The 16,856-nt window shown below is 49.2% G+C and overlaps 2 protein-coding genes and 1 long non-coding RNA gene across 10 annotated transcripts; 1 reads left to right on the top strand and 2 right to left on the bottom strand.

The window, feature by feature from the left end:
- Positions 1 to 152: 152 nt before the first annotated feature.
- Positions 153 to 7,456, bottom strand: LOC122368400 (pre-mRNA-processing factor 19-like). Of its 2 annotated transcripts, none has more exons than XM_043342309.1 (8): positions 7,183 to 7,456; positions 4,073 to 4,222; positions 3,270 to 3,766; positions 2,850 to 3,035; positions 2,244 to 2,444; positions 1,755 to 1,890; positions 1,344 to 1,548; positions 153 to 1,024 (listed from the first exon to the last, which is right to left on the bottom strand). In XM_043342309.1, exons 3-8 carry the CDS (start codon positions 3,678 to 3,680, stop codon positions 883 to 885), a joined length of 1,281 nt encoding a protein of 426 aa, XP_043198244.1. In that variant the 5' UTR covers positions 3,681 to 3,766; positions 4,073 to 4,222; positions 7,183 to 7,456; the 3' UTR covers positions 153 to 882. The 2 variants fall into 2 exon arrangements, with proteins under 2 accessions (XP_043198244.1, XP_043198243.1); XM_043342308.1 differs by lacking the exon at positions 7,183 to 7,456 and adding an exon at positions 6,012 to 6,130.
- On the top strand, positions 6,392 to 12,629 carry LOC122368399 (telomerase Cajal body protein 1-like). Of its 7 annotated transcripts, XM_043342303.1 has the most exons (9): positions 6,392 to 6,451; positions 7,336 to 7,362; positions 8,082 to 8,554; positions 8,892 to 9,107; positions 9,333 to 9,419; positions 9,682 to 9,818; positions 10,201 to 10,545; positions 10,872 to 10,998; positions 11,195 to 12,629. In XM_043342303.1, exons 3-9 carry the CDS (start codon positions 8,085 to 8,087, stop codon positions 11,358 to 11,360), a joined length of 1,548 nt encoding a protein of 515 aa, XP_043198238.1. In that variant the 5' UTR covers positions 6,392 to 6,451; positions 7,336 to 7,362; positions 8,082 to 8,084; the 3' UTR covers positions 11,361 to 12,629. The 7 variants fall into 7 exon arrangements, with proteins under 7 accessions (XP_043198238.1, XP_043198236.1, XP_043198241.1 ...); XM_043342301.1 differs by lacking the exons at positions 6,392 to 6,451; positions 7,336 to 7,362 and adding an exon at positions 7,581 to 7,773; XM_043342306.1 differs by lacking the exons at positions 6,392 to 6,451; positions 7,336 to 7,362 and adding an exon at positions 7,763 to 7,813.
- Positions 12,630 to 12,696: 67 nt separating this feature from the next.
- LOC122368402 lies at positions 12,697 to 15,110 on the bottom strand. The gene is made up of 2 exons (XR_006254237.1): positions 14,765 to 15,110; positions 12,697 to 14,334 (listed from the first exon to the last, which is right to left on the bottom strand). It is a non-coding gene; the product is annotated as an uncharacterized LOC122368402 (long non-coding RNA).
- Positions 15,111 to 16,856: the final 1,746 nt, after the last annotated feature.

Below are 16,856 nucleotides of genomic sequence, written 5' to 3'. Positions count from 1 at the left end.
ACAATCAGAATGTTTCAATGCATCAGAACGACTCCGACCTTAACAATCGAAACACGCGAGCCTGAGATACGAGCACAATATCAGCCATGATTGCACTATTCAATTTGGCCGGCATCAGTATGTCTCACTTTCCAACTCCTATTACACAGCAGTTATCGCATCTTTCCTGATGTATTGTGATGAAAAATGACACCCGCCGCACGTCAGACCACTCGGCAAAACTGTTCACAAGCGATCTGTCTCCACCAGTTTCCATCTCACTGTCCGCGTACACATTTATCCACTTCTGTCACAGACACTCACACGCACTCATTCACCGCTCTTCAGTGAAGTATGCACATCAGCCGCTCCCACACACAGCCAAGAGAACCAGGGGGTCTCTCGGAATGATGGAACCCTCATGAAAATTGTCCGGTAAGAGGACCGGGCTAGTTCAGCCGCGAACTGGAGTTCATTAATGTGAGCGACGGAAACTTAGAGCCTTGGGTAGTAGAGATGAAAACCAGCCTTTTCAGGTACCCAAAATTTTAAGCGAAATTGGATGGATCGGCATCGTACATGTGCCTCAGAAAACATTCAGACTGCTGTTGCTGGTAGGTAGCAAACGCAGAGCTTCAGTTTCATGCTTTGACTACACCCATCTCTGAGCAATTCATAGAGCCCCTTCGGCGGCTCAAGAATGCCGCACTTTTTTACCACTGCCAGGCCAGCAAATCAATTTCAGGCCCTTTTAGGAGTCCATTAAACCACAGCATAGATTACATCGACATGAACTGCGCTCAGTCACGTCGTGCCTTGCCTTTGTAAACCGGCCTTCAGCCGCCTCACCCCCAGCCGGCCGCAGCAGGAAGTTTTAGTTACCGCCAGCGCCGACAGGTGTCACTAGATGGAGTACACCTTGAGCGTGCGGTCCATGCTGGCGGAGGCGATGTAGGAACCGTGCTGACCGAACCGCACGCCGGTGGCCAGTGCCGTGTGGTCGGTGAACGTCACCAGCTCCAGCCACTGCTTGCACATGTACACCCTGGGGGAGCGCGGGGGGACGGGGGTCAGATGGGCACGGAAACATTTTAGTCGACACGACAAGGAAGAGAAAGAGCAAACAGACGAGCCACCATGCGGTTAGTTTAACTAATCACCAGTCTTTTACCATTTACAAACCTCAGGACTCAAAGATGCTCATCTGATCACAACACCTTCCTCCGGGCTGGTGGTCACCCCATCACGCACGTCCGCAAACCTAGACAAGTCCGCGTCACGCCCAACTCAAACGATACGCCCGTCTTCCTTCCCCACGATCCTTCAGCCCTGTTCCATTCGTCCTTTCCACTCCCTAGTCTCACCTGACGTCGGTTCCTGCCACGGCCAGGTAGGTTCCGCTCTGGTCGAAGCACAGATCCTTCACCTCGTAACCATCGTCCAGCTGGATCGTCTTGAAGTTTTTCAGTTTGCGCAGATCCCACAGTTTGACGGACGAGTCATCGGTCGATGTGGCCAGGTAGTAGCCGTTCTCAGAGAACGAGATGGCCGTGATAGGGCCCGAGTGACCTGCAGGGGCGGGGCGGGGACGCATGTCAGCAAGGTGCGTCAAGGGCTGGATGATTCTTTCTGTGATTGAAATCAGTGCCGAGTCCCTTATTTAATTAGTACGTGATACAATATGAGTAGCTTGAAATGAGACAAAGCCTCAGTTAATTGTACGATCCTTCACAGCTTAGGTATCATGTAAAAGATCCCCCACACTGCCGCCTTACTGGGGAAGTTGGCGACGTTGCTGCGCTCCTTGAGATCCCAGATTTTGATCTGCGAGCCGGAGGTGCCAGTGCCAAAGATGAGACCGTCCGGATGGAACTGAGCGGTGGTGAAGCCGCTGGAGCTGTTGTCAGCCACCTGGATCCAGACAGAAGGGCCAGAGAGGGTAGGAGTCACACTCGGGGCACGGTCGGTTGACAAAGTATAGGTCAGGACATATGCAACAAATTCATAATTATTTCTGGCGACGAGCAATTCAGGAAAGTTACCATATACCATTATATTCGTCCTGCGTCTGGACGTGTCACATTGTGCTACCACCATCCAGAGATCACTTATTCGAAAGACGAAAATATTTACATCCACAATGCCATTCTCTTCCCTTCCACGCCACTCTTCGGATAAACGAAATCTAAACCACTTGATCAGCCTAGTGAACCCAGGGAAACTGCGTCTCTCTCTTCCTATCTCCCGGTCCCTCTGCCACTTACCTTGGTGAGCACGCGGCCGGTTCGCACGTCGGTGAAGGCCCAGTTCTCGTCGCTAGAGCAGCTGAGCACGTAGTCTCCGGTGGCGTGCAGTGACAGACCGGTCACGGGGCCGTCGTGAGCGCGGATCAGCTGCACGGTCTGGGAGGTGGGCACGTTCCACACGCGGATCGTGGCGTCCGGGGAGGCGCTGAGTACCGTGTCCTGGGAAGGGGCGGAGGGCAACGGGGTCAGATAGAGTCGCAAATGATAGTGGTGTTGATGCGTGGGTAGTGTTGGTAGGGCTGAGCTAGTTTCTAAACGTAATCATGCACACAGGAAACGTTAAGATCCGGCATGCAGCAATAAAAACGAAAATGTAGGTTCAGCGCTAAGGCAAACTCGTAAATATATGGGGCACTAGGCAGTAGGCACTACAAACTGCGTAAACTGTAATAACAAAAGTAGACCGTTTAATGACGGTTCGCCATATTTGGTTGTAGAAATCTTTCAAATTTAATTCATTGGCTATCGAGCATCGCATCCAGTTCCTTCCTTGCCAATCCAAAGCACCCCCGCTCCTCACCAGCCACCCCTCTCTCCGACGGCCCCTCTCGGCGGCTCTCTTACCTCCTCCGGATGATAGATGACCTTTGTGACCTTCTTGGTGTGACCCTTGAGTATGCAGACCACCTGTTCGGTGTCCTTGTTGAAGACGGTGCAGTTTCGGTCGCTGCCGGCCGTGACAATCTTGCTGGTGTCCTCCTGGTGCACGTCCAAAGACAGGATACCCGGCACAGAGGCGCTGTGCAGACCCTATCGGCATGAGGGGCGGGGCAAGGGTTAATACATGGGGGTATGATGGTAATGACAAAAACAAACTGCTGACACAAAGTGGTGACCACAAGCGGCCATACTAGCAATATAAGAGACATTACAGGACCGACACGTGGGTCGTTAGAAAAGCATTTAACGTCGCAGATAGTTTAAACCCAGACATCCAAGACATAATTACCCTCTCTCCGAAACGTTAGTTATTTTTGCACTGACCGGGTTGCTGCTGACTGTCCTGTAGCTGCGCAGGGTCTCCGGCGTCACCAGGTCCTCTGGCACCGTCTTGCCGCGCTTCTTCCGCTCCTGCGTCAGCACCGTGGCCTTGTCCTGCAGCTGCTTGATGACCTCGGCCGTCATGCCGGCCTCCGGCTGCGCCTGCTCGGGCTTGGCGGCCGTGTCGACAGCCGCCGCCGGCTGGGGTGTGTGCGCGCCCACCGCCACCGCCGCCGCCGCCGCCGACGGCACGCCCGCCTGCGGTTTGAGCGTGGCCAGCGCCTCGCGGGCGGCAGTCACCTCCTTGGTGAGGCGCGCGATGACGCGGCAGGCGGCGTCGTGCTGGTAGAGCGCGTGACTGAGCTCCTGACGGGCGGTCTGCAGCTGCTGCCGCAGTGTGAAGCTGTGCAGCATCACGGCGTCCCACTCGTCCTGCAGCGACTTGAGGATGGCCGGGATACTGGTGGCCGACGGCGCCTTGGGCTTCACCAGCGCCGACACTGCGGAAAGGTGGGGATGCGGTTAGACCTTAGATGGGTAGACGGCTAATATGCCTATGAGAGTCAGATGTTTTATGCTTGCTAACAAAAAACAATCGAGGACTCACGTTAACTCATTCAAATCACGAGGACTCACCCATATTCGACTCGTCGTAACTGAAGAATAAAATAGGCCAAAAATTGAAGCAGCCAAATAAGACAACAATACAGCAATGGTTTTGCCTGAAAACCATTCCCTAATGACGGACACACTACCGGCGGTTCATGTCACCGGCGACAAATGCTGTCATTGTCATCGTCGGTTACCTTTGATATCGATGAGGTCGTCTGCCGAGAGCGGCTTGTTGGCCACCGGATCGACGCCATTATCGGTGATGTATTTCTCGATGAGGCGGCGCTCGAACACGGCTCCGGACACGGGCGAGACGCACGGGTGTTCTGGCGCCTCGTTACTGACTGTGAGTGAGCATTAATGGAGTGAGAGACTGATTGAGGGAGAAAATAGGGTGGCGGGGGGGGGGGGGGATGGGGCAGACGCCTATGTCTACTAGAATCATTATGTTTCATGCCTGTAAAACATGCATGAAAAGGCAAATAATGAGAGACATTTGAGTCACACAACAATATATTAATACAGTTAATTTCTAATTACAGAACCGATGAGTTGCCATTTACTAGTTAGCGATCAATCAAATAGGCAGTGTGGAAACACAGAAATAAAAGAAATGTTTTTGGCAGGAAGTTTTAACAGCTAGAAGTCAAATGCTATTGACAGTTGGCATTGGCATCAAATTATTACCTACACATATTATTTTCTTACTAAAATACTGATCATATAAAACAAACTAAGAGTGTGCATTCAAAGAAAAACATAAATAGTGACTGATTAACACAGGAATATAGCAACAGTGAAACAGCCAAATATCATTGGCTGTTGGACGTTGGTATTTTCATTTCCAAAAGCTCCCCATAAGCTTAACCAGCCAAGCATTACAAATTGATTAGGTACTGAAACATATCAAGTAGGCTGTTATTCACTGATATATCAGTGTTTATTTTCTTGTGTACAGCTGGTGAAATTTAATGCAAATAAGGGCAAAAATAACTGCAGCTGATCATTCTTCTGTTGGTAAGACTAGTCTAAGGAAAAAAATGGTAGGGTAAGCTTATAGATAAATAGGTATTCTTATAGCGAAACTGCTGCCACCCATCTGTGAAAAGTCGCTAGACTAGAGATATTTACACAAATTTTACTTATCAAAGTCACTCAACAAATGGTCTTCATCAACCAGGTAAGAGTCTTACAGGGCAAAATATATTTGATCTAACTTGAACTAACCTTACCTACTAACCTACAACCTAACAATCTACAACCTACAACTACCAATGTGCAACCTACAACAAAATTCGTGTAAATATCTCAATCTCAAGAACTAGTCTAACAACTTTCCACAAACAGGTGACAGCATGTGATATGCCTGGTATAAAATGCCCAGAAATATTTCAGATGGTATAAGTAAGCCTGGCATCCCAGGAAGATGCTAGATATCGTTGTAGGTTGTAGGTTTGTAGGGTAGGTTGTAGGTAAGGTTTGGTCAGGTCAGAGGCCTCTTGCACCAAAATCCTCTTGCACCAATGCTTGGATTATTTTGCATCATATACCCAGTCCAAGTCTCAATGTAACAATTTCCATGCAAAATTTAGCAAGCACATATAGGATTATGCATTGGGCTATTGCAAACAAATTTACCACCGCTAGATTAGCTTATTCTGAAGCCGGTTTTTCGATTTTACCTAGCTGGGTAGTTTGGTGCAAGAGGCCTCAGGGCTCAGGTTAGTTTTTTTTTGTCTTTATATCTCTGTCATCCCAATCTGCCATCTTCCTGGGATGCCAGGCTTACTAATACCTTTCTATTATACTTATATCTTTCTATTATACCTTTCAGACTTCAATCAAACGTGCTAAGGGATGGACGTCGAACAATAGGCATAAATTACGACATAATGATGCAATTTAAATATAAAATATGGACGGTAAAATAAATGATGAATAAAATACGCAAGAAATTACAAGAAGTCGATCAAAATATCACTTTAAAATCAAATTACCCAAATCAATCAGCATATTCAATGCTGAAACAAAAAGAGGCAATCATAACGCAGAGGAATCCGTATTTATTCTCGCGAAAACATGACGATATAATTTACCAATTACTGGATAGAATATATTGAAATATGCACTTACTTGCGCATACAAAAGCCATTACGCACAACCAGAAATATCAAATAATATATCGATTTTCACGCAATCACCCGGCAGAAACACGCGCTACCTGCCGTCGCACGATCAATGCTTCTGAATAAGAATCTTAAATAAAAATATAGGTTTCAAAAATGACGTCATCAAATCTTACGCCTGATGCTTTGATTGGCTAATATTCTTCTTTTATTGCAGTTGATTGGTCACTTACCATGACGTCATAAAAACGTACATGAATATAGGCGGCGTTCGATGTCTCCCGGACGCAAATTTACAAACTGTATACACGTCTTCGGAGACCGAGCCGTGACGTCATGCCAATGGGCGGAGCGAAGGGCTGTAGCGGCGCTTGGCAGGTGACGTCAAGTGCAGGGGCGGAGTGGAAGACTCGCGGATCGTGGAGCTTACCTACTCGATGAGAAATTGTAATGTTGTGTTGAATATTTACAACTAGCTAAAACCCCTGATCTTGTTTGGGAAAATAGTTCATCCGAAAGACTATAAGCCTATAAGTAATATAAAGCAAACCCCTCTTATTGACGAACGCGGTTAGAGTGGGTGGTATGAAACGACGCGTCTCGACCGTCTCCGTGTTGTTTGCTAGGTTTGCACGCTGTCAGTGCACGGGTTTTGTGCATTTCGCCGAAAATCATTCTGGATTCTAATGAAATCGGACGTCTAAATAGGCCGACTCGGCGGCGCTCTGAACGGCAGACGGCTTAAAAGATCAACTTGAAACTTAAACGCCCGTCTAGCGGCATCGATTTTGGCGAGGCACTTTTCGGATCTCTAACTATGCTCCAAAATGCCGAAGATCTCTAACTATGCTCCAAAATGCCGAAGATCCGAAAAGTGCCTCGCCAAAATCGATGCCGCTAGACGGGCGTATAAGTTTCAAGTTGATCTTTTAAGCCGTCTGCCGTTCAGAGCGCCGCCGAGTCGGCCTATTTAGACGTCCGATTTCATTAGAATCCAGAATGATTTTCGGCGAAATGCACAAAACCCGTGCACTGACAGCGTGCACACCTAGCAAACAACACGGAGACGGTCGAGACGCGCCGTTTCATACCACCCACTCTGACCTGCAACATGCGTGTGAGCCGCCAACCGCGTTTGTCAATAAGAGGGGTTTGCTTTATATTACTTATAGGCTTACGTAAAACCGTCCAATTAGACGTCGGAGCTCATGAGAGAAGCTCGCCGTTCCGAGATTCGAACTCGGCTCCTCTAGGTAATATGCGAGGACCATAGCCACTTGGCCACAGGCGCTTGGTGGACGGTCGGTCTGATTGACATTTAAACTTTGCAGGCAACTGTGTTTACCAATTATGCTATCGTAAGTATTCTCATCCATGATACTCGTCGCATCACATCAATCAAACAATCAAAATCAATCACGCTGCAACCATCTATACCAATACGGCCTTGGCAACGATTGTTTACAAACAAAATCGCGCGCTCGCCGCACTGCGCCGCCCGCCGCGCTGTAAAAACAGCTGGCTAACCAACTTCGCTCCGCCCCTTCTCTGACGTCATGGCCGACGTCACGCCAGCGGCTGGTGCAATATGATTGGCGCTCCGAAGGCGTGTATACAGTTTGTAAATGCGCCTCCCGGACGGCAAAGATTCTTTGCCGTCCAGCCAATTCCGTCCAAGGTCAGCGGGGGCTCGGCTGCGGTTATGAAACGTGATTGGCCGGATGGCGTAGAATCTTCGCCGTCCGAGAGACATCGAACGCGGTGATAATGTAAGCTGCACAAGCAAAAGGCGCTTCAGTTGTAAAAATTGTAAATATGTAATGTAAACACGTGTTTTTGGTGTTTGTCATGTTGTGGTCAATATAATGTTATGGGTGTGTCGGATTGCGCTTTCTGATAATTAACTGACACATATATTATATGCTGATCACAAATCACTAAAAGATGCCTTGATTCAATGGCATAGCTTTGAACCTGATCAGTCTAGGACTAGCACAGTGTCTTTGAGCTATTTTGTTCTGAGCTCAAACTTGATTCTGATTTGGACTGCTAAATGTTTTCACTATTCTTATTTCAGACAATGGATGAGCCATATCCAACTGATGACCTACCAGCAAAGGATATCTCAGTATGTGATGGATCGGATGGATCCATCCTTGCAGCAGTCAATCCAACTGAACCAGCTAAGCAGGAGGGGCTGGAACCAATGGCAGTGGACATTATCACTGGCAATCCTGTACAAAGTAAAATGCTGATGGCTGCTAATGAAACCAGCAGCCAGGCCACAGGTTCTGCTCAGAATGCGGGTGATCCTGTATGCGAGCCATCTGATCCTGTTTTGGAACACCCTGAGCCACCCACTGAGGCTGCTGATCTGTCTCTGGAGGCTGGAGAGGCTGTACCAGAGGTGACAGGTGACAGCACAGTGTCCCAGCAGCCTGAGGGCATGGTCACAGACAGGGGTTCCCTCAGCTACACTGGTGAGCCACAGCTCCTCACTACTGTGACTGCACCATTCTCGGCCAGCAACTTCACCAAGGGCTGCAAATGGTGAGCCCAGAGGATTACCAGTCTCACTTCTCATCTTGTCTTCATCCTTTTGGGTGCAAAATGGCCTCGCAGTCGGCGCGCCCCTAACCCCCAACAAACAAGGAGAGCCCTTTCAAAGGAACAAGGGACTTTTCCTCATTCACTCAATTAATGAATATGGCTTGGGGTTTCAGATTTAAGTAAAGCTTAGCATCAGCAATATTTAATCATTAAGGTCTGGTAGCTGCCACTTTTAGGCTGGGTGCTTATTCACTTTATCACCAAAGTAAATCCCACCATTCAATGCACACATGACTATCACAGTAACCCTTCTCACCAATGACCTCTCTCCTCTCAGGTCACCAGATGGCACCTGTCTGCTGGTGTGCAGCGAGGACGGTTGTCTGCGGGTGCTGAACCTCCCGGAGTCGCTGTACAGCTCCGCGGCCACCGGCGCCGCGCCCGAGACGCCCCTACCACCGCCCCCGGTGGCGCTCCAGTCGCGAGAGGGGGAGCTCATCTACGACTATACGTGGTTCCCGCTGATGAGGAGTGACGACCCTGCCACCTGCTGGTGAGGTTATGGCATCTAATGGTTACTGGAAGGGAGGTTTTGTGGTTTTGTGACGGGGAGGACGATGGGTATTTGGATCAGATATCGAGACTCCTATTTTGACTTATAAATTTAACTTACATGTACCCGGTTGAAATGTCCAAAGGCCCAGTTTTGACTGTGTTGTTAACGCTCTCTTCCGATGCTTATCTATGAAATACCAACAGAAGTTGCTTCTTCCCGCAGCTACGCGTCCACGAGTCGGGCTCACCCGATACACCTGTTTGACGCCTTTGACGGAGGGCTGCGCTGCTCCTATCGTGCCTACAACAGGTGGGAATAGTGAGGTCGGCAACACGAGCAGAACGGAGCTTCGAGTTTCGACAGCATCGTAACGCACGTTTCTGTCTTTACGATGTAGATATTTACGACATCCGTGTATGACACGCAGTTCAATATATTATCTCTGCTCTTATTCTACGGCGCAAATACATTTTAATGAAGTCGTCGCTAGACGCTATAAATATCTGCTTTGTCGTGATCACGCTGCAGTTCTCGTAACCCTGACGAGCTGCCTCCCCCTCTGCCCCCTCAGCGTGGACGAGGTGGCGGCAGCGTACAGCGTCGCCTTTGACCCGTGTGGGGAGCGGCTCTTTGCCGGTCTGGACGGCTGTGTCAGCGTGTTTGACGTCAATCGGCCTGGGAGACAGATGGAGACGCGGAAAATGAAAGGTGCGTAGTTATAAGATTCATGGCGCTGTAATATTCGTGTTCCGTACCTATTATGAAGCGGTTACAATCAACAATGAATGCGTATTTGTTTGATGTCCTGAAAACATGGATTACGCTCCTGCACTTGACAAGTGCCAGCGAATAGTTGCTATTTTTTGTTTTGCATTAGGAAGTCGAATAATAATGCTAAATAATTTTGTCTGCATCTAAGAACGAAAACTCTGAACACTTTGTCGTTCTTTTTTACTTTGGATAAGTCTTACTGACGGTAACATTTTTATGTCATTAGCTTGTCATTTATAACAACACTTGATGACCCTAATTATCAGATATTTTCGTGGCAGCGAAATATCTGACCCCTCTCGTTCTGCTGTGTCCACAGACAAGCAGAGCCTGACCTCCCAGCCGGGCCTGGTCTCCTGTATACGGTTCTGCGCCGCCGCACCGGACGTGTACGCCACCGGCTCCTATCTCCGCTCTATCGGCCTGTACGGCACGGAGGACGGCGCGCCTCTGTGCGTGCTACAGGGACAGACGGGCGGCGTCACCCACCTCCAGTTCAGCCAGGACGGCCGGCGACTGTACTCGGGAGGACGGAAGGACCCGGAAGTACTCTGCTGGGACCTGCGGAACCTGGGGAGGATTCTGTTCTCCATGCAGCGGAATGTGACCACGAACCAGCGGGTGTATTTTGACACCGACTGGAGCGGGAGGTATCTGTTCAGTGGTGAGTAGCTGCGTCGCCTGGGGCGGTGGGGGGAGTGTTGGGAAGGCACTCTGAGCAAGATTACTTTATTATTATTAACTGAGAAGGCTGTGTTGTGTGTTAGATAGGAATGCGTGGGAAGTCAGACGTGGACTACCTTTCAAGTTCGGGTCAAACTCGGCGATCTTGGCTTTGACGGCTTTTAAGCTACATTTCATTTAGCATTTTATTGCACCTTTCTTCTGCATTTCGTATTTGTTGAAGTGGAACGTTTCCTTAGCATTGTTAGTGATCGTTCGTCGCATAAGTATCGTTCACTGACACCAACTCCCGCTCCCCGCCGGCAGGTGACTGTGACGGCTGTGTCCAGGTGTGGGATACCATGGAGGACCCGGCCTCTGACCTCAGCGAAACACTCTTGCTGCCCAGCGTCCGCAAGTTTGGGGCGCACCGGGACTGCTGCAACGGAATAAGGTAAGACGTGCTGGCGACTGGCCGACTGGAGAAACACTGGACTGATAACTGCAGACGGGCGTGTTGTGAAAACGTACGATGTAGCGGAAATGTTATACATTCCGAGACTGGCTTTCCTCGATCATCTGGTATTGTCAGCTGGTATGGTCAGTCCCCACTCTCCTTAACCCGACCTAAACCGACCCGTGTTTTTCAGCGTGCACCCGTGGCTGCCGGTACTGGCCACCTCCTCTGGCCAGCGGCACCTGTCCGATCTGCTGGACTCCAGTGACGAGGAGGAGGAGGAGGAGGAGGAGGAGGACGGTGATCCGCCCCACCGCCGTCAGGAGAGCTCCGTTAAACTGTGGTGGGTAGGTGACTGATGGACCGAGAGATCCCTCAATATGTGTTAACTTATGGACCTGATCGTGCCGTCAATATGTAGTGGCTGAGGCACTGACAGTACCTTCATCAAGTGTGTGAAGAACGGGAACTTCCATGCTTCCCTTTCTCACCGGCTCAAGGAACCTTGGCAAATTTTGTCACATCAACGCTTAAATGAAGGCCGTCATTCACTCAGCATCAACATCATACCCGGCCTGAGTAACACTTGTGAACACGAGGTCCCGGGGCTGCACCAGCTACGACAGCGAGCTGTCCGACGTGAGGCGGAGCAGGAGCTGGCCGCCGTCAAGATGCTCTCACTTGGAGGGGACAGCACAGGTCATTGGCGCTGTGTGAGCAGGATGTGTTAGGCCGGCGCCATTTCCGTTTTCGCGACTCGCGACTTGACGCAGGACCCACAGCTCATGTGTCTGCTGGAGTTCCCACGTGAGGATCTGATAAAGGTGTATCGGTAACAACCGCTCGAAAGGCAGGGACATGACGGTGTCCCAGGCGGCCAGACTGACCCTGGACGACTTCAAGGGTAGCAACCGTGCTCTCACAATATGGGGCCAGTACAAGTCCACGCTGCGCTGCATCAGCTGCGGGACCCAGTCGGTGAAGTTCGAGGCGTTTTCACACCTCTCCGTGCCGATGCCAGCCAGGTCCAGTCAGTGCTCGCTGCACGAGTGCATCCAGCCTTTTGTGGCGGGCGACACAATCAGCGGCTGGGCTTGCCCGGAGTGTCAAAGCAGCGACGGGGCCACCAAGCGGCTGAATATCTGGCGTCTTCCATCAGTACTGATCATCCACGTACATCGCTTTTTCAACGATGGCGCATGGGGGGGGGGGGTAAGAGAAGCAGTGTAACGTCCAGTTCCCTTAAGAAAATCAGGACATGTGCTGACTGAACTTGAATGTGTTAACAGCGCCGTTCTTTGTGTTCCTCAGAGGAAAGGGCTGTGATGTCATTTCGCCTCATTTTGTATACCTCTGGGGCCGTATTCACGTCGACTTCTTAAGTCGATTTTCTTTCGTAAGTATAATTTGGTATTCACGTCGTCACTTCTTAAGTTTTTATCGACGGAGTTCACGTGAATAAAAAAAATTTACTTAAGAAGTAGGTCAAACTTAAGAAAATTCTTACGAAAATGATGGACGTGAATACGGCCCCTGGTCACGAATCAGGTGTTAGTGTAATTAGTTGGAAAGAATTATGATGAAATGTCTACGTTTTGTATGGTTTTTAATATATCAGTCATTGTCGAGTATGTCGAACGCCAGTTCAAGTAATGCCATTTCCCATATTGCGGCTTCAGGTAGCCAGAAAACACGTCTCGTCTCTTGCCGTATATTTGACACGACTCTTCCAAATAGCCATGACCAGACCACACGCCGCATCTCTCGGCGTGTATTTCACTGGCGGCCGCACACTGCACAGCCCGAGGCCAGGCATTTTCCATATACAATCACCTATGACATTTGTCTCTCGGCTCCGTTCCGACACTCGCCGTGTAACAATCCGGCCACGGCCGCCGTTATTGAATACGGCTCTGAATTACATAGCGGTACCGTGTAATACGGTAGAAATACAGTGATTGCACAAATATAACCAGGGTTTGAGGAGAGCCACGCTACACTGCATCACAAAACCTTCCGGTCTACAGCTTTCTAATGTGCGAGTGACTGCTAGAGAGACCTCGAGCACAATCTCAGCCACTAAACACAACAGCCAGCGCGATAGGTGAAAGAGTTGACGAAATACGGTACTCTAACCTGTTCCCTCCCTTCATCAGACTACCGGCAGTGGGTGCAGGCACTTTCCGGCACAGAACATACACAGCACAGCGCACAGTCCTATGCCAAACTCAGCAAGCTCAAACGATGAATACTCCCCTCGCAGCGGCTCTGCCTGCCACACACCTCAACAGCCATGCCATACAATACCCTTCTTTTGAATCTCCAACCATTGCGACTCTGATCAACAGGAATGTGTAGAAAACGGAACGCGTCATTACAACGGCAAGCTCTGTGTGAACGATTACTACGAATCTGCATCAAACATTGCATTGAAGAATCATCAAGAAGTGGCAAGAGGATAAACAGTACACATTGCATTTGTAACGCTGCCACCAGCTCATTGCTAGGGAATGATATACATATTAACTATAATTGAATCCAGGATATTATTTTGCAGCAACGCATATCCCCTACATTTAGAATGACGAGGCGTGCTCAACCCGCTATCATACCTATTCCATTAATTATTTCGAATCTCCGGTTTTTTTTGGCACCCATAAAAACGTAAAGCAGTATGAATTTTGCGCCGACGATCCAACACCTAAGGCTGCTGTCCAACGGTTAAAACCTATTTGTAAAAACGTGTTGATAAACATACCTCGGGTCAAGATTGAAGCGCTAGGCCAGAACGAAGAACCTATACAGCGATACGCGACGAAAAAGTTCAACGCAAGTACACAGAAAATTAACTACAAGTCCCGGATGAACAGTATTTTGCTAAGAACAAGTTGAATATTATAATACAAACAGAGCATATGAACACAAATGAGTCAAGTCATCTACAATCTTGCATTGTTTATCGAGCTCTGAAACATGACATTCAAGTCATTCATTAGCTGACATTCCGATTGTTGCGGGTATCGGCATCCGCATAAAACTCCGTCCACAACCCTGGAAACCGTGATCGATCCTCGCATACATACCTATCCATTCCCGCCAGCGTCTCCGTAAACAGTGGGCACTTTCCACGTCCAGGCAAGTCAGACAACTGTTCAGCTCGGTTCTCCCACCTCGGCGTTGTGCACTGGTCTTAGTGTCTCGAGCAGAGCTCAGAGGTTACTCCTGGACAGCATCAGCTGCTGCATGCCGTCCAGGCTGGAGGCCACCGAGTCGTAGAACTTGTTGACGTCACACTCCTCGCTGCTCACGAAGCCCGAGATGTTGATGTTGAGCCTAAAGAAGACACGAGAGAAGAAGCCATTGCAGACGGAAAGACAATCCACACCGAACTTGATTACACTAACAAATCGACGCGGAAGCCTTCCGGTTGGAGACCTCATCAAATGCCCTTCGTAAGTCTTTCGCAACTAAATCCGCCCATTACCGGATAAAAAAAAAACGACATGCACATCAAAAGTGACCGACCTCCCAGCATATTTCATATCCACGGAATGCCGTGAATGTCACAACCATTTCCCCAGCTCCTTAGCACGCGTCTCTTGACCTTGCTGACTCATCCCTCTACATTTCTACCCATCCCCCTCCTTCATCTCACCGGTCCGGCTCGATCGAGTAGAAGCAGCCGCAGCCCTCCCGTACATTGGCCCACCTCACTACCCAGTCCCTCTGTATTCCCCGCCTCTCCCAGTTTCCCTTGTCTCACCGATCTGGCTCGATCGAGTAGAAGCACCCGTAGCCGTCTCGAACCATGGCGGCCGTCACACCAAAACACGGCGTGTAGCCTGTGGTGCTCGTCGAGAGCACGAAGTTGCCGCTGCCGCCGCTGCAGGAAAACCAGTGGTGGGCTCAATAACGGACAGATCATGATGATATGGGCTTTGAATATGGAACTTCAGATCTTGTGGTAAAAAGCTAAAATATGACCTTTGTATTTAGTGCACACCAGTGGGCTGCATTCCACTTCAATATTGAATACAGGTCACGATATTACTATAAATGTTAACGATACGATACTTTTCATTAGGTACAGTCACCAGCACTTGCTACTAATCACCTCGTTTTTGCTCAGTAGTTTGAAGACCGATCAATTCTCAGTCGAGCAAGATACGTCAAACGATCGGTTTGGTCCTCCGATTTTCGAATATCTAATTTGTTTTTGTATGTTCGAAGCATTTTGGGATGAGGAGCCAAAAAACGTCTTTTCTGCCCTAAAGTTGCCCCAAGAAGTCGTAGAACTTAGCCCCGCCTCTGATCCACAGACCACTAGTGCCATCTCTTGTCAGCCGAACAAACCGCAGAAGTAAATAATGTCACGTGACCTTTGCACACGCTACAATTACTACGCAGTTGTAGTGGGGGAAGCGGGGCGGAGGCGTGGAGAGGGACGCGACCGGTCGGCTGGGGTCAGGTCGCCGAGGTCAGAGGTCATCCGCCGGAGGGTGTTTGGGCGGTTGGGCCGTGTGGGTTGGGGCCTGCGGAGTGGGGAGCGCCTGGACCTGTCTGGAAACAAGTTCTACAGCGCTGTGGCAGTCGAGAATATTGTGAGAAAAGAGAGAGAGAGTAAGAGAGAGAGGAGAGAGAGGGAGAGGGAGAGAGGATGAGGGAGAGAGGGAGAGGGAGAGAGGGAGGGAGAGAGGGAGAGAGAATGAAAAAGGGAGAGAGATAGAGGGGGAGAGAGAGAGAGGGAGAGAGAGAGAGGGGGAGAGAGAGAGAGAGAGAGAGAGAGAGAGAGAGAGAGAGAGAGAGAGAGAGAGAGAGAGAGAGAGAGAGAGAGAGAGAGAGAGAGAGAGAGAGAGAGAGAGGAGAGAGAGAGAGAGAGAGAGAGAGAGAGAGAGAGAGAGAAGAAAGACTGGAGGGAAGGGATAAGGACGGGAGGAGAGAAAACAGAGACAGAAAAGGAAAACCAGGGAGGGTAAAATGAGAGAGAGGGTAATGGGTAAATCAGTGAGTGGGAGCGAGAGAGAAAATATTTAAATGTGTCAGCTCTTGTTTCGTATGTAAAATGTTAATTTGCTTTCCATCATTTCAGCTTCGGATTGGAAATTAAATCTTAGCATCCTTATGATAAACAAACGCTGACGGGATGGGGACGTTTTTATGGTCGTCGTTGGCAGCTCGGCACTAATGGGGATGATGTTGAGGGTTTCGCAAATATTTCATAAAAGAGATGCTATTTTTTGCATCACCTATTAAACATTTTTTTACGTTTGCTATGAAAATGTTACGCCCAGTTCCTTCAAGATCAGCTCCACGACTCCACAGCTTACAACAGGAGTTAGCTAACATAACAATTCACCCGAGCCGTGTTGATGGCATGAACTTTCCGTCGAGTGCTGAGGGGGGGGGGGGGTGTTTCACGCCCCTCCGTCTAACTCAGCTCCTGGGCCACGTTGCGACACGCGGTAAGCGGCAATCGAAAGAGCGTCAAAAATAAGAAGGAAAACACTCGGTCATTTTAAGGTCAGGGCAAAGGTCAGGTCACCAGAGTTCATCAAAGGTCAAATTTTGTCGATTTCAACGATTTTAAACAACCGACGACTAACTCTGGAACCAATAGACTACAGCGCCTTGGAAAAGCGCATTCGATAGCTCTTTTAACGCTTTTTCGCCAACATATCCTCAAATTTGACCTCAGATCAACGGTTTGGCCCCCAGAGGGCACCGCTCTGATTGACTTCAAATTTGACCTCAGATCAACGGTTTAGCCCCCGTGTTTTCACCGCTCTAGCACGTCTCTATCAAATCAAAAGTTATAGTAAAAAACTGCTGAAGACCTTTCATGACCTGAGATGACC

The sequence above is a fragment of the Amphibalanus amphitrite genome, unplaced genomic scaffold (genome assembly GCF_019059575.1).
Source record: "Amphibalanus amphitrite isolate SeventyFive unplaced genomic scaffold, NRLGWU_Aamphi_draft 000945F_arrow, whole genome shotgun sequence".
NCBI classification, from domain to species: Eukaryota; Metazoa; Arthropoda; class Thecostraca; order Balanomorpha; family Balanidae; genus Amphibalanus; species Amphibalanus amphitrite.
Note: the sequence above shows the minus strand (reverse complement) of the source record. Positions and strands in the feature narration are given on the sequence as shown.

Bases quoted from the DNA above. Each gene is read 5' to 3' on its own strand.
- LOC122368400 (XM_043342308.1), bottom strand. The intron at 3,767-4,072 runs GTAACCGACGAT...ACCTTTCCGCAG, and splicing joins CGACCTCATCGATATCAAAG to TGTCGGCGCTGGTGAAGCCC. The intron at 1,025-1,343 runs GTGAGACTAGGG...GCGCTCCCCCAG, and splicing joins GTGGCAGGAACCGACGTCAG to GGTGTACATGTGCAAGCAGT.
- LOC122368399 (XM_043342305.1), top strand. From the start codon at position 8,058: ATGTTTTCACTATTCTTATTTCAGACAATGGATGAGCCATATCCAACT. The intron at 8,555-8,891 runs GTGAGCCCAGAG...CTCTCCTCTCAG, and splicing joins TTCACCAAGGGCTGCAAATG to GTCACCAGATGGCACCTGTC. The intron at 9,420-9,681 runs GTGGGAATAGTG...CTGCCCCCTCAG, and splicing joins TCCTATCGTGCCTACAACAG to CGTGGACGAGGTGGCGGCAG.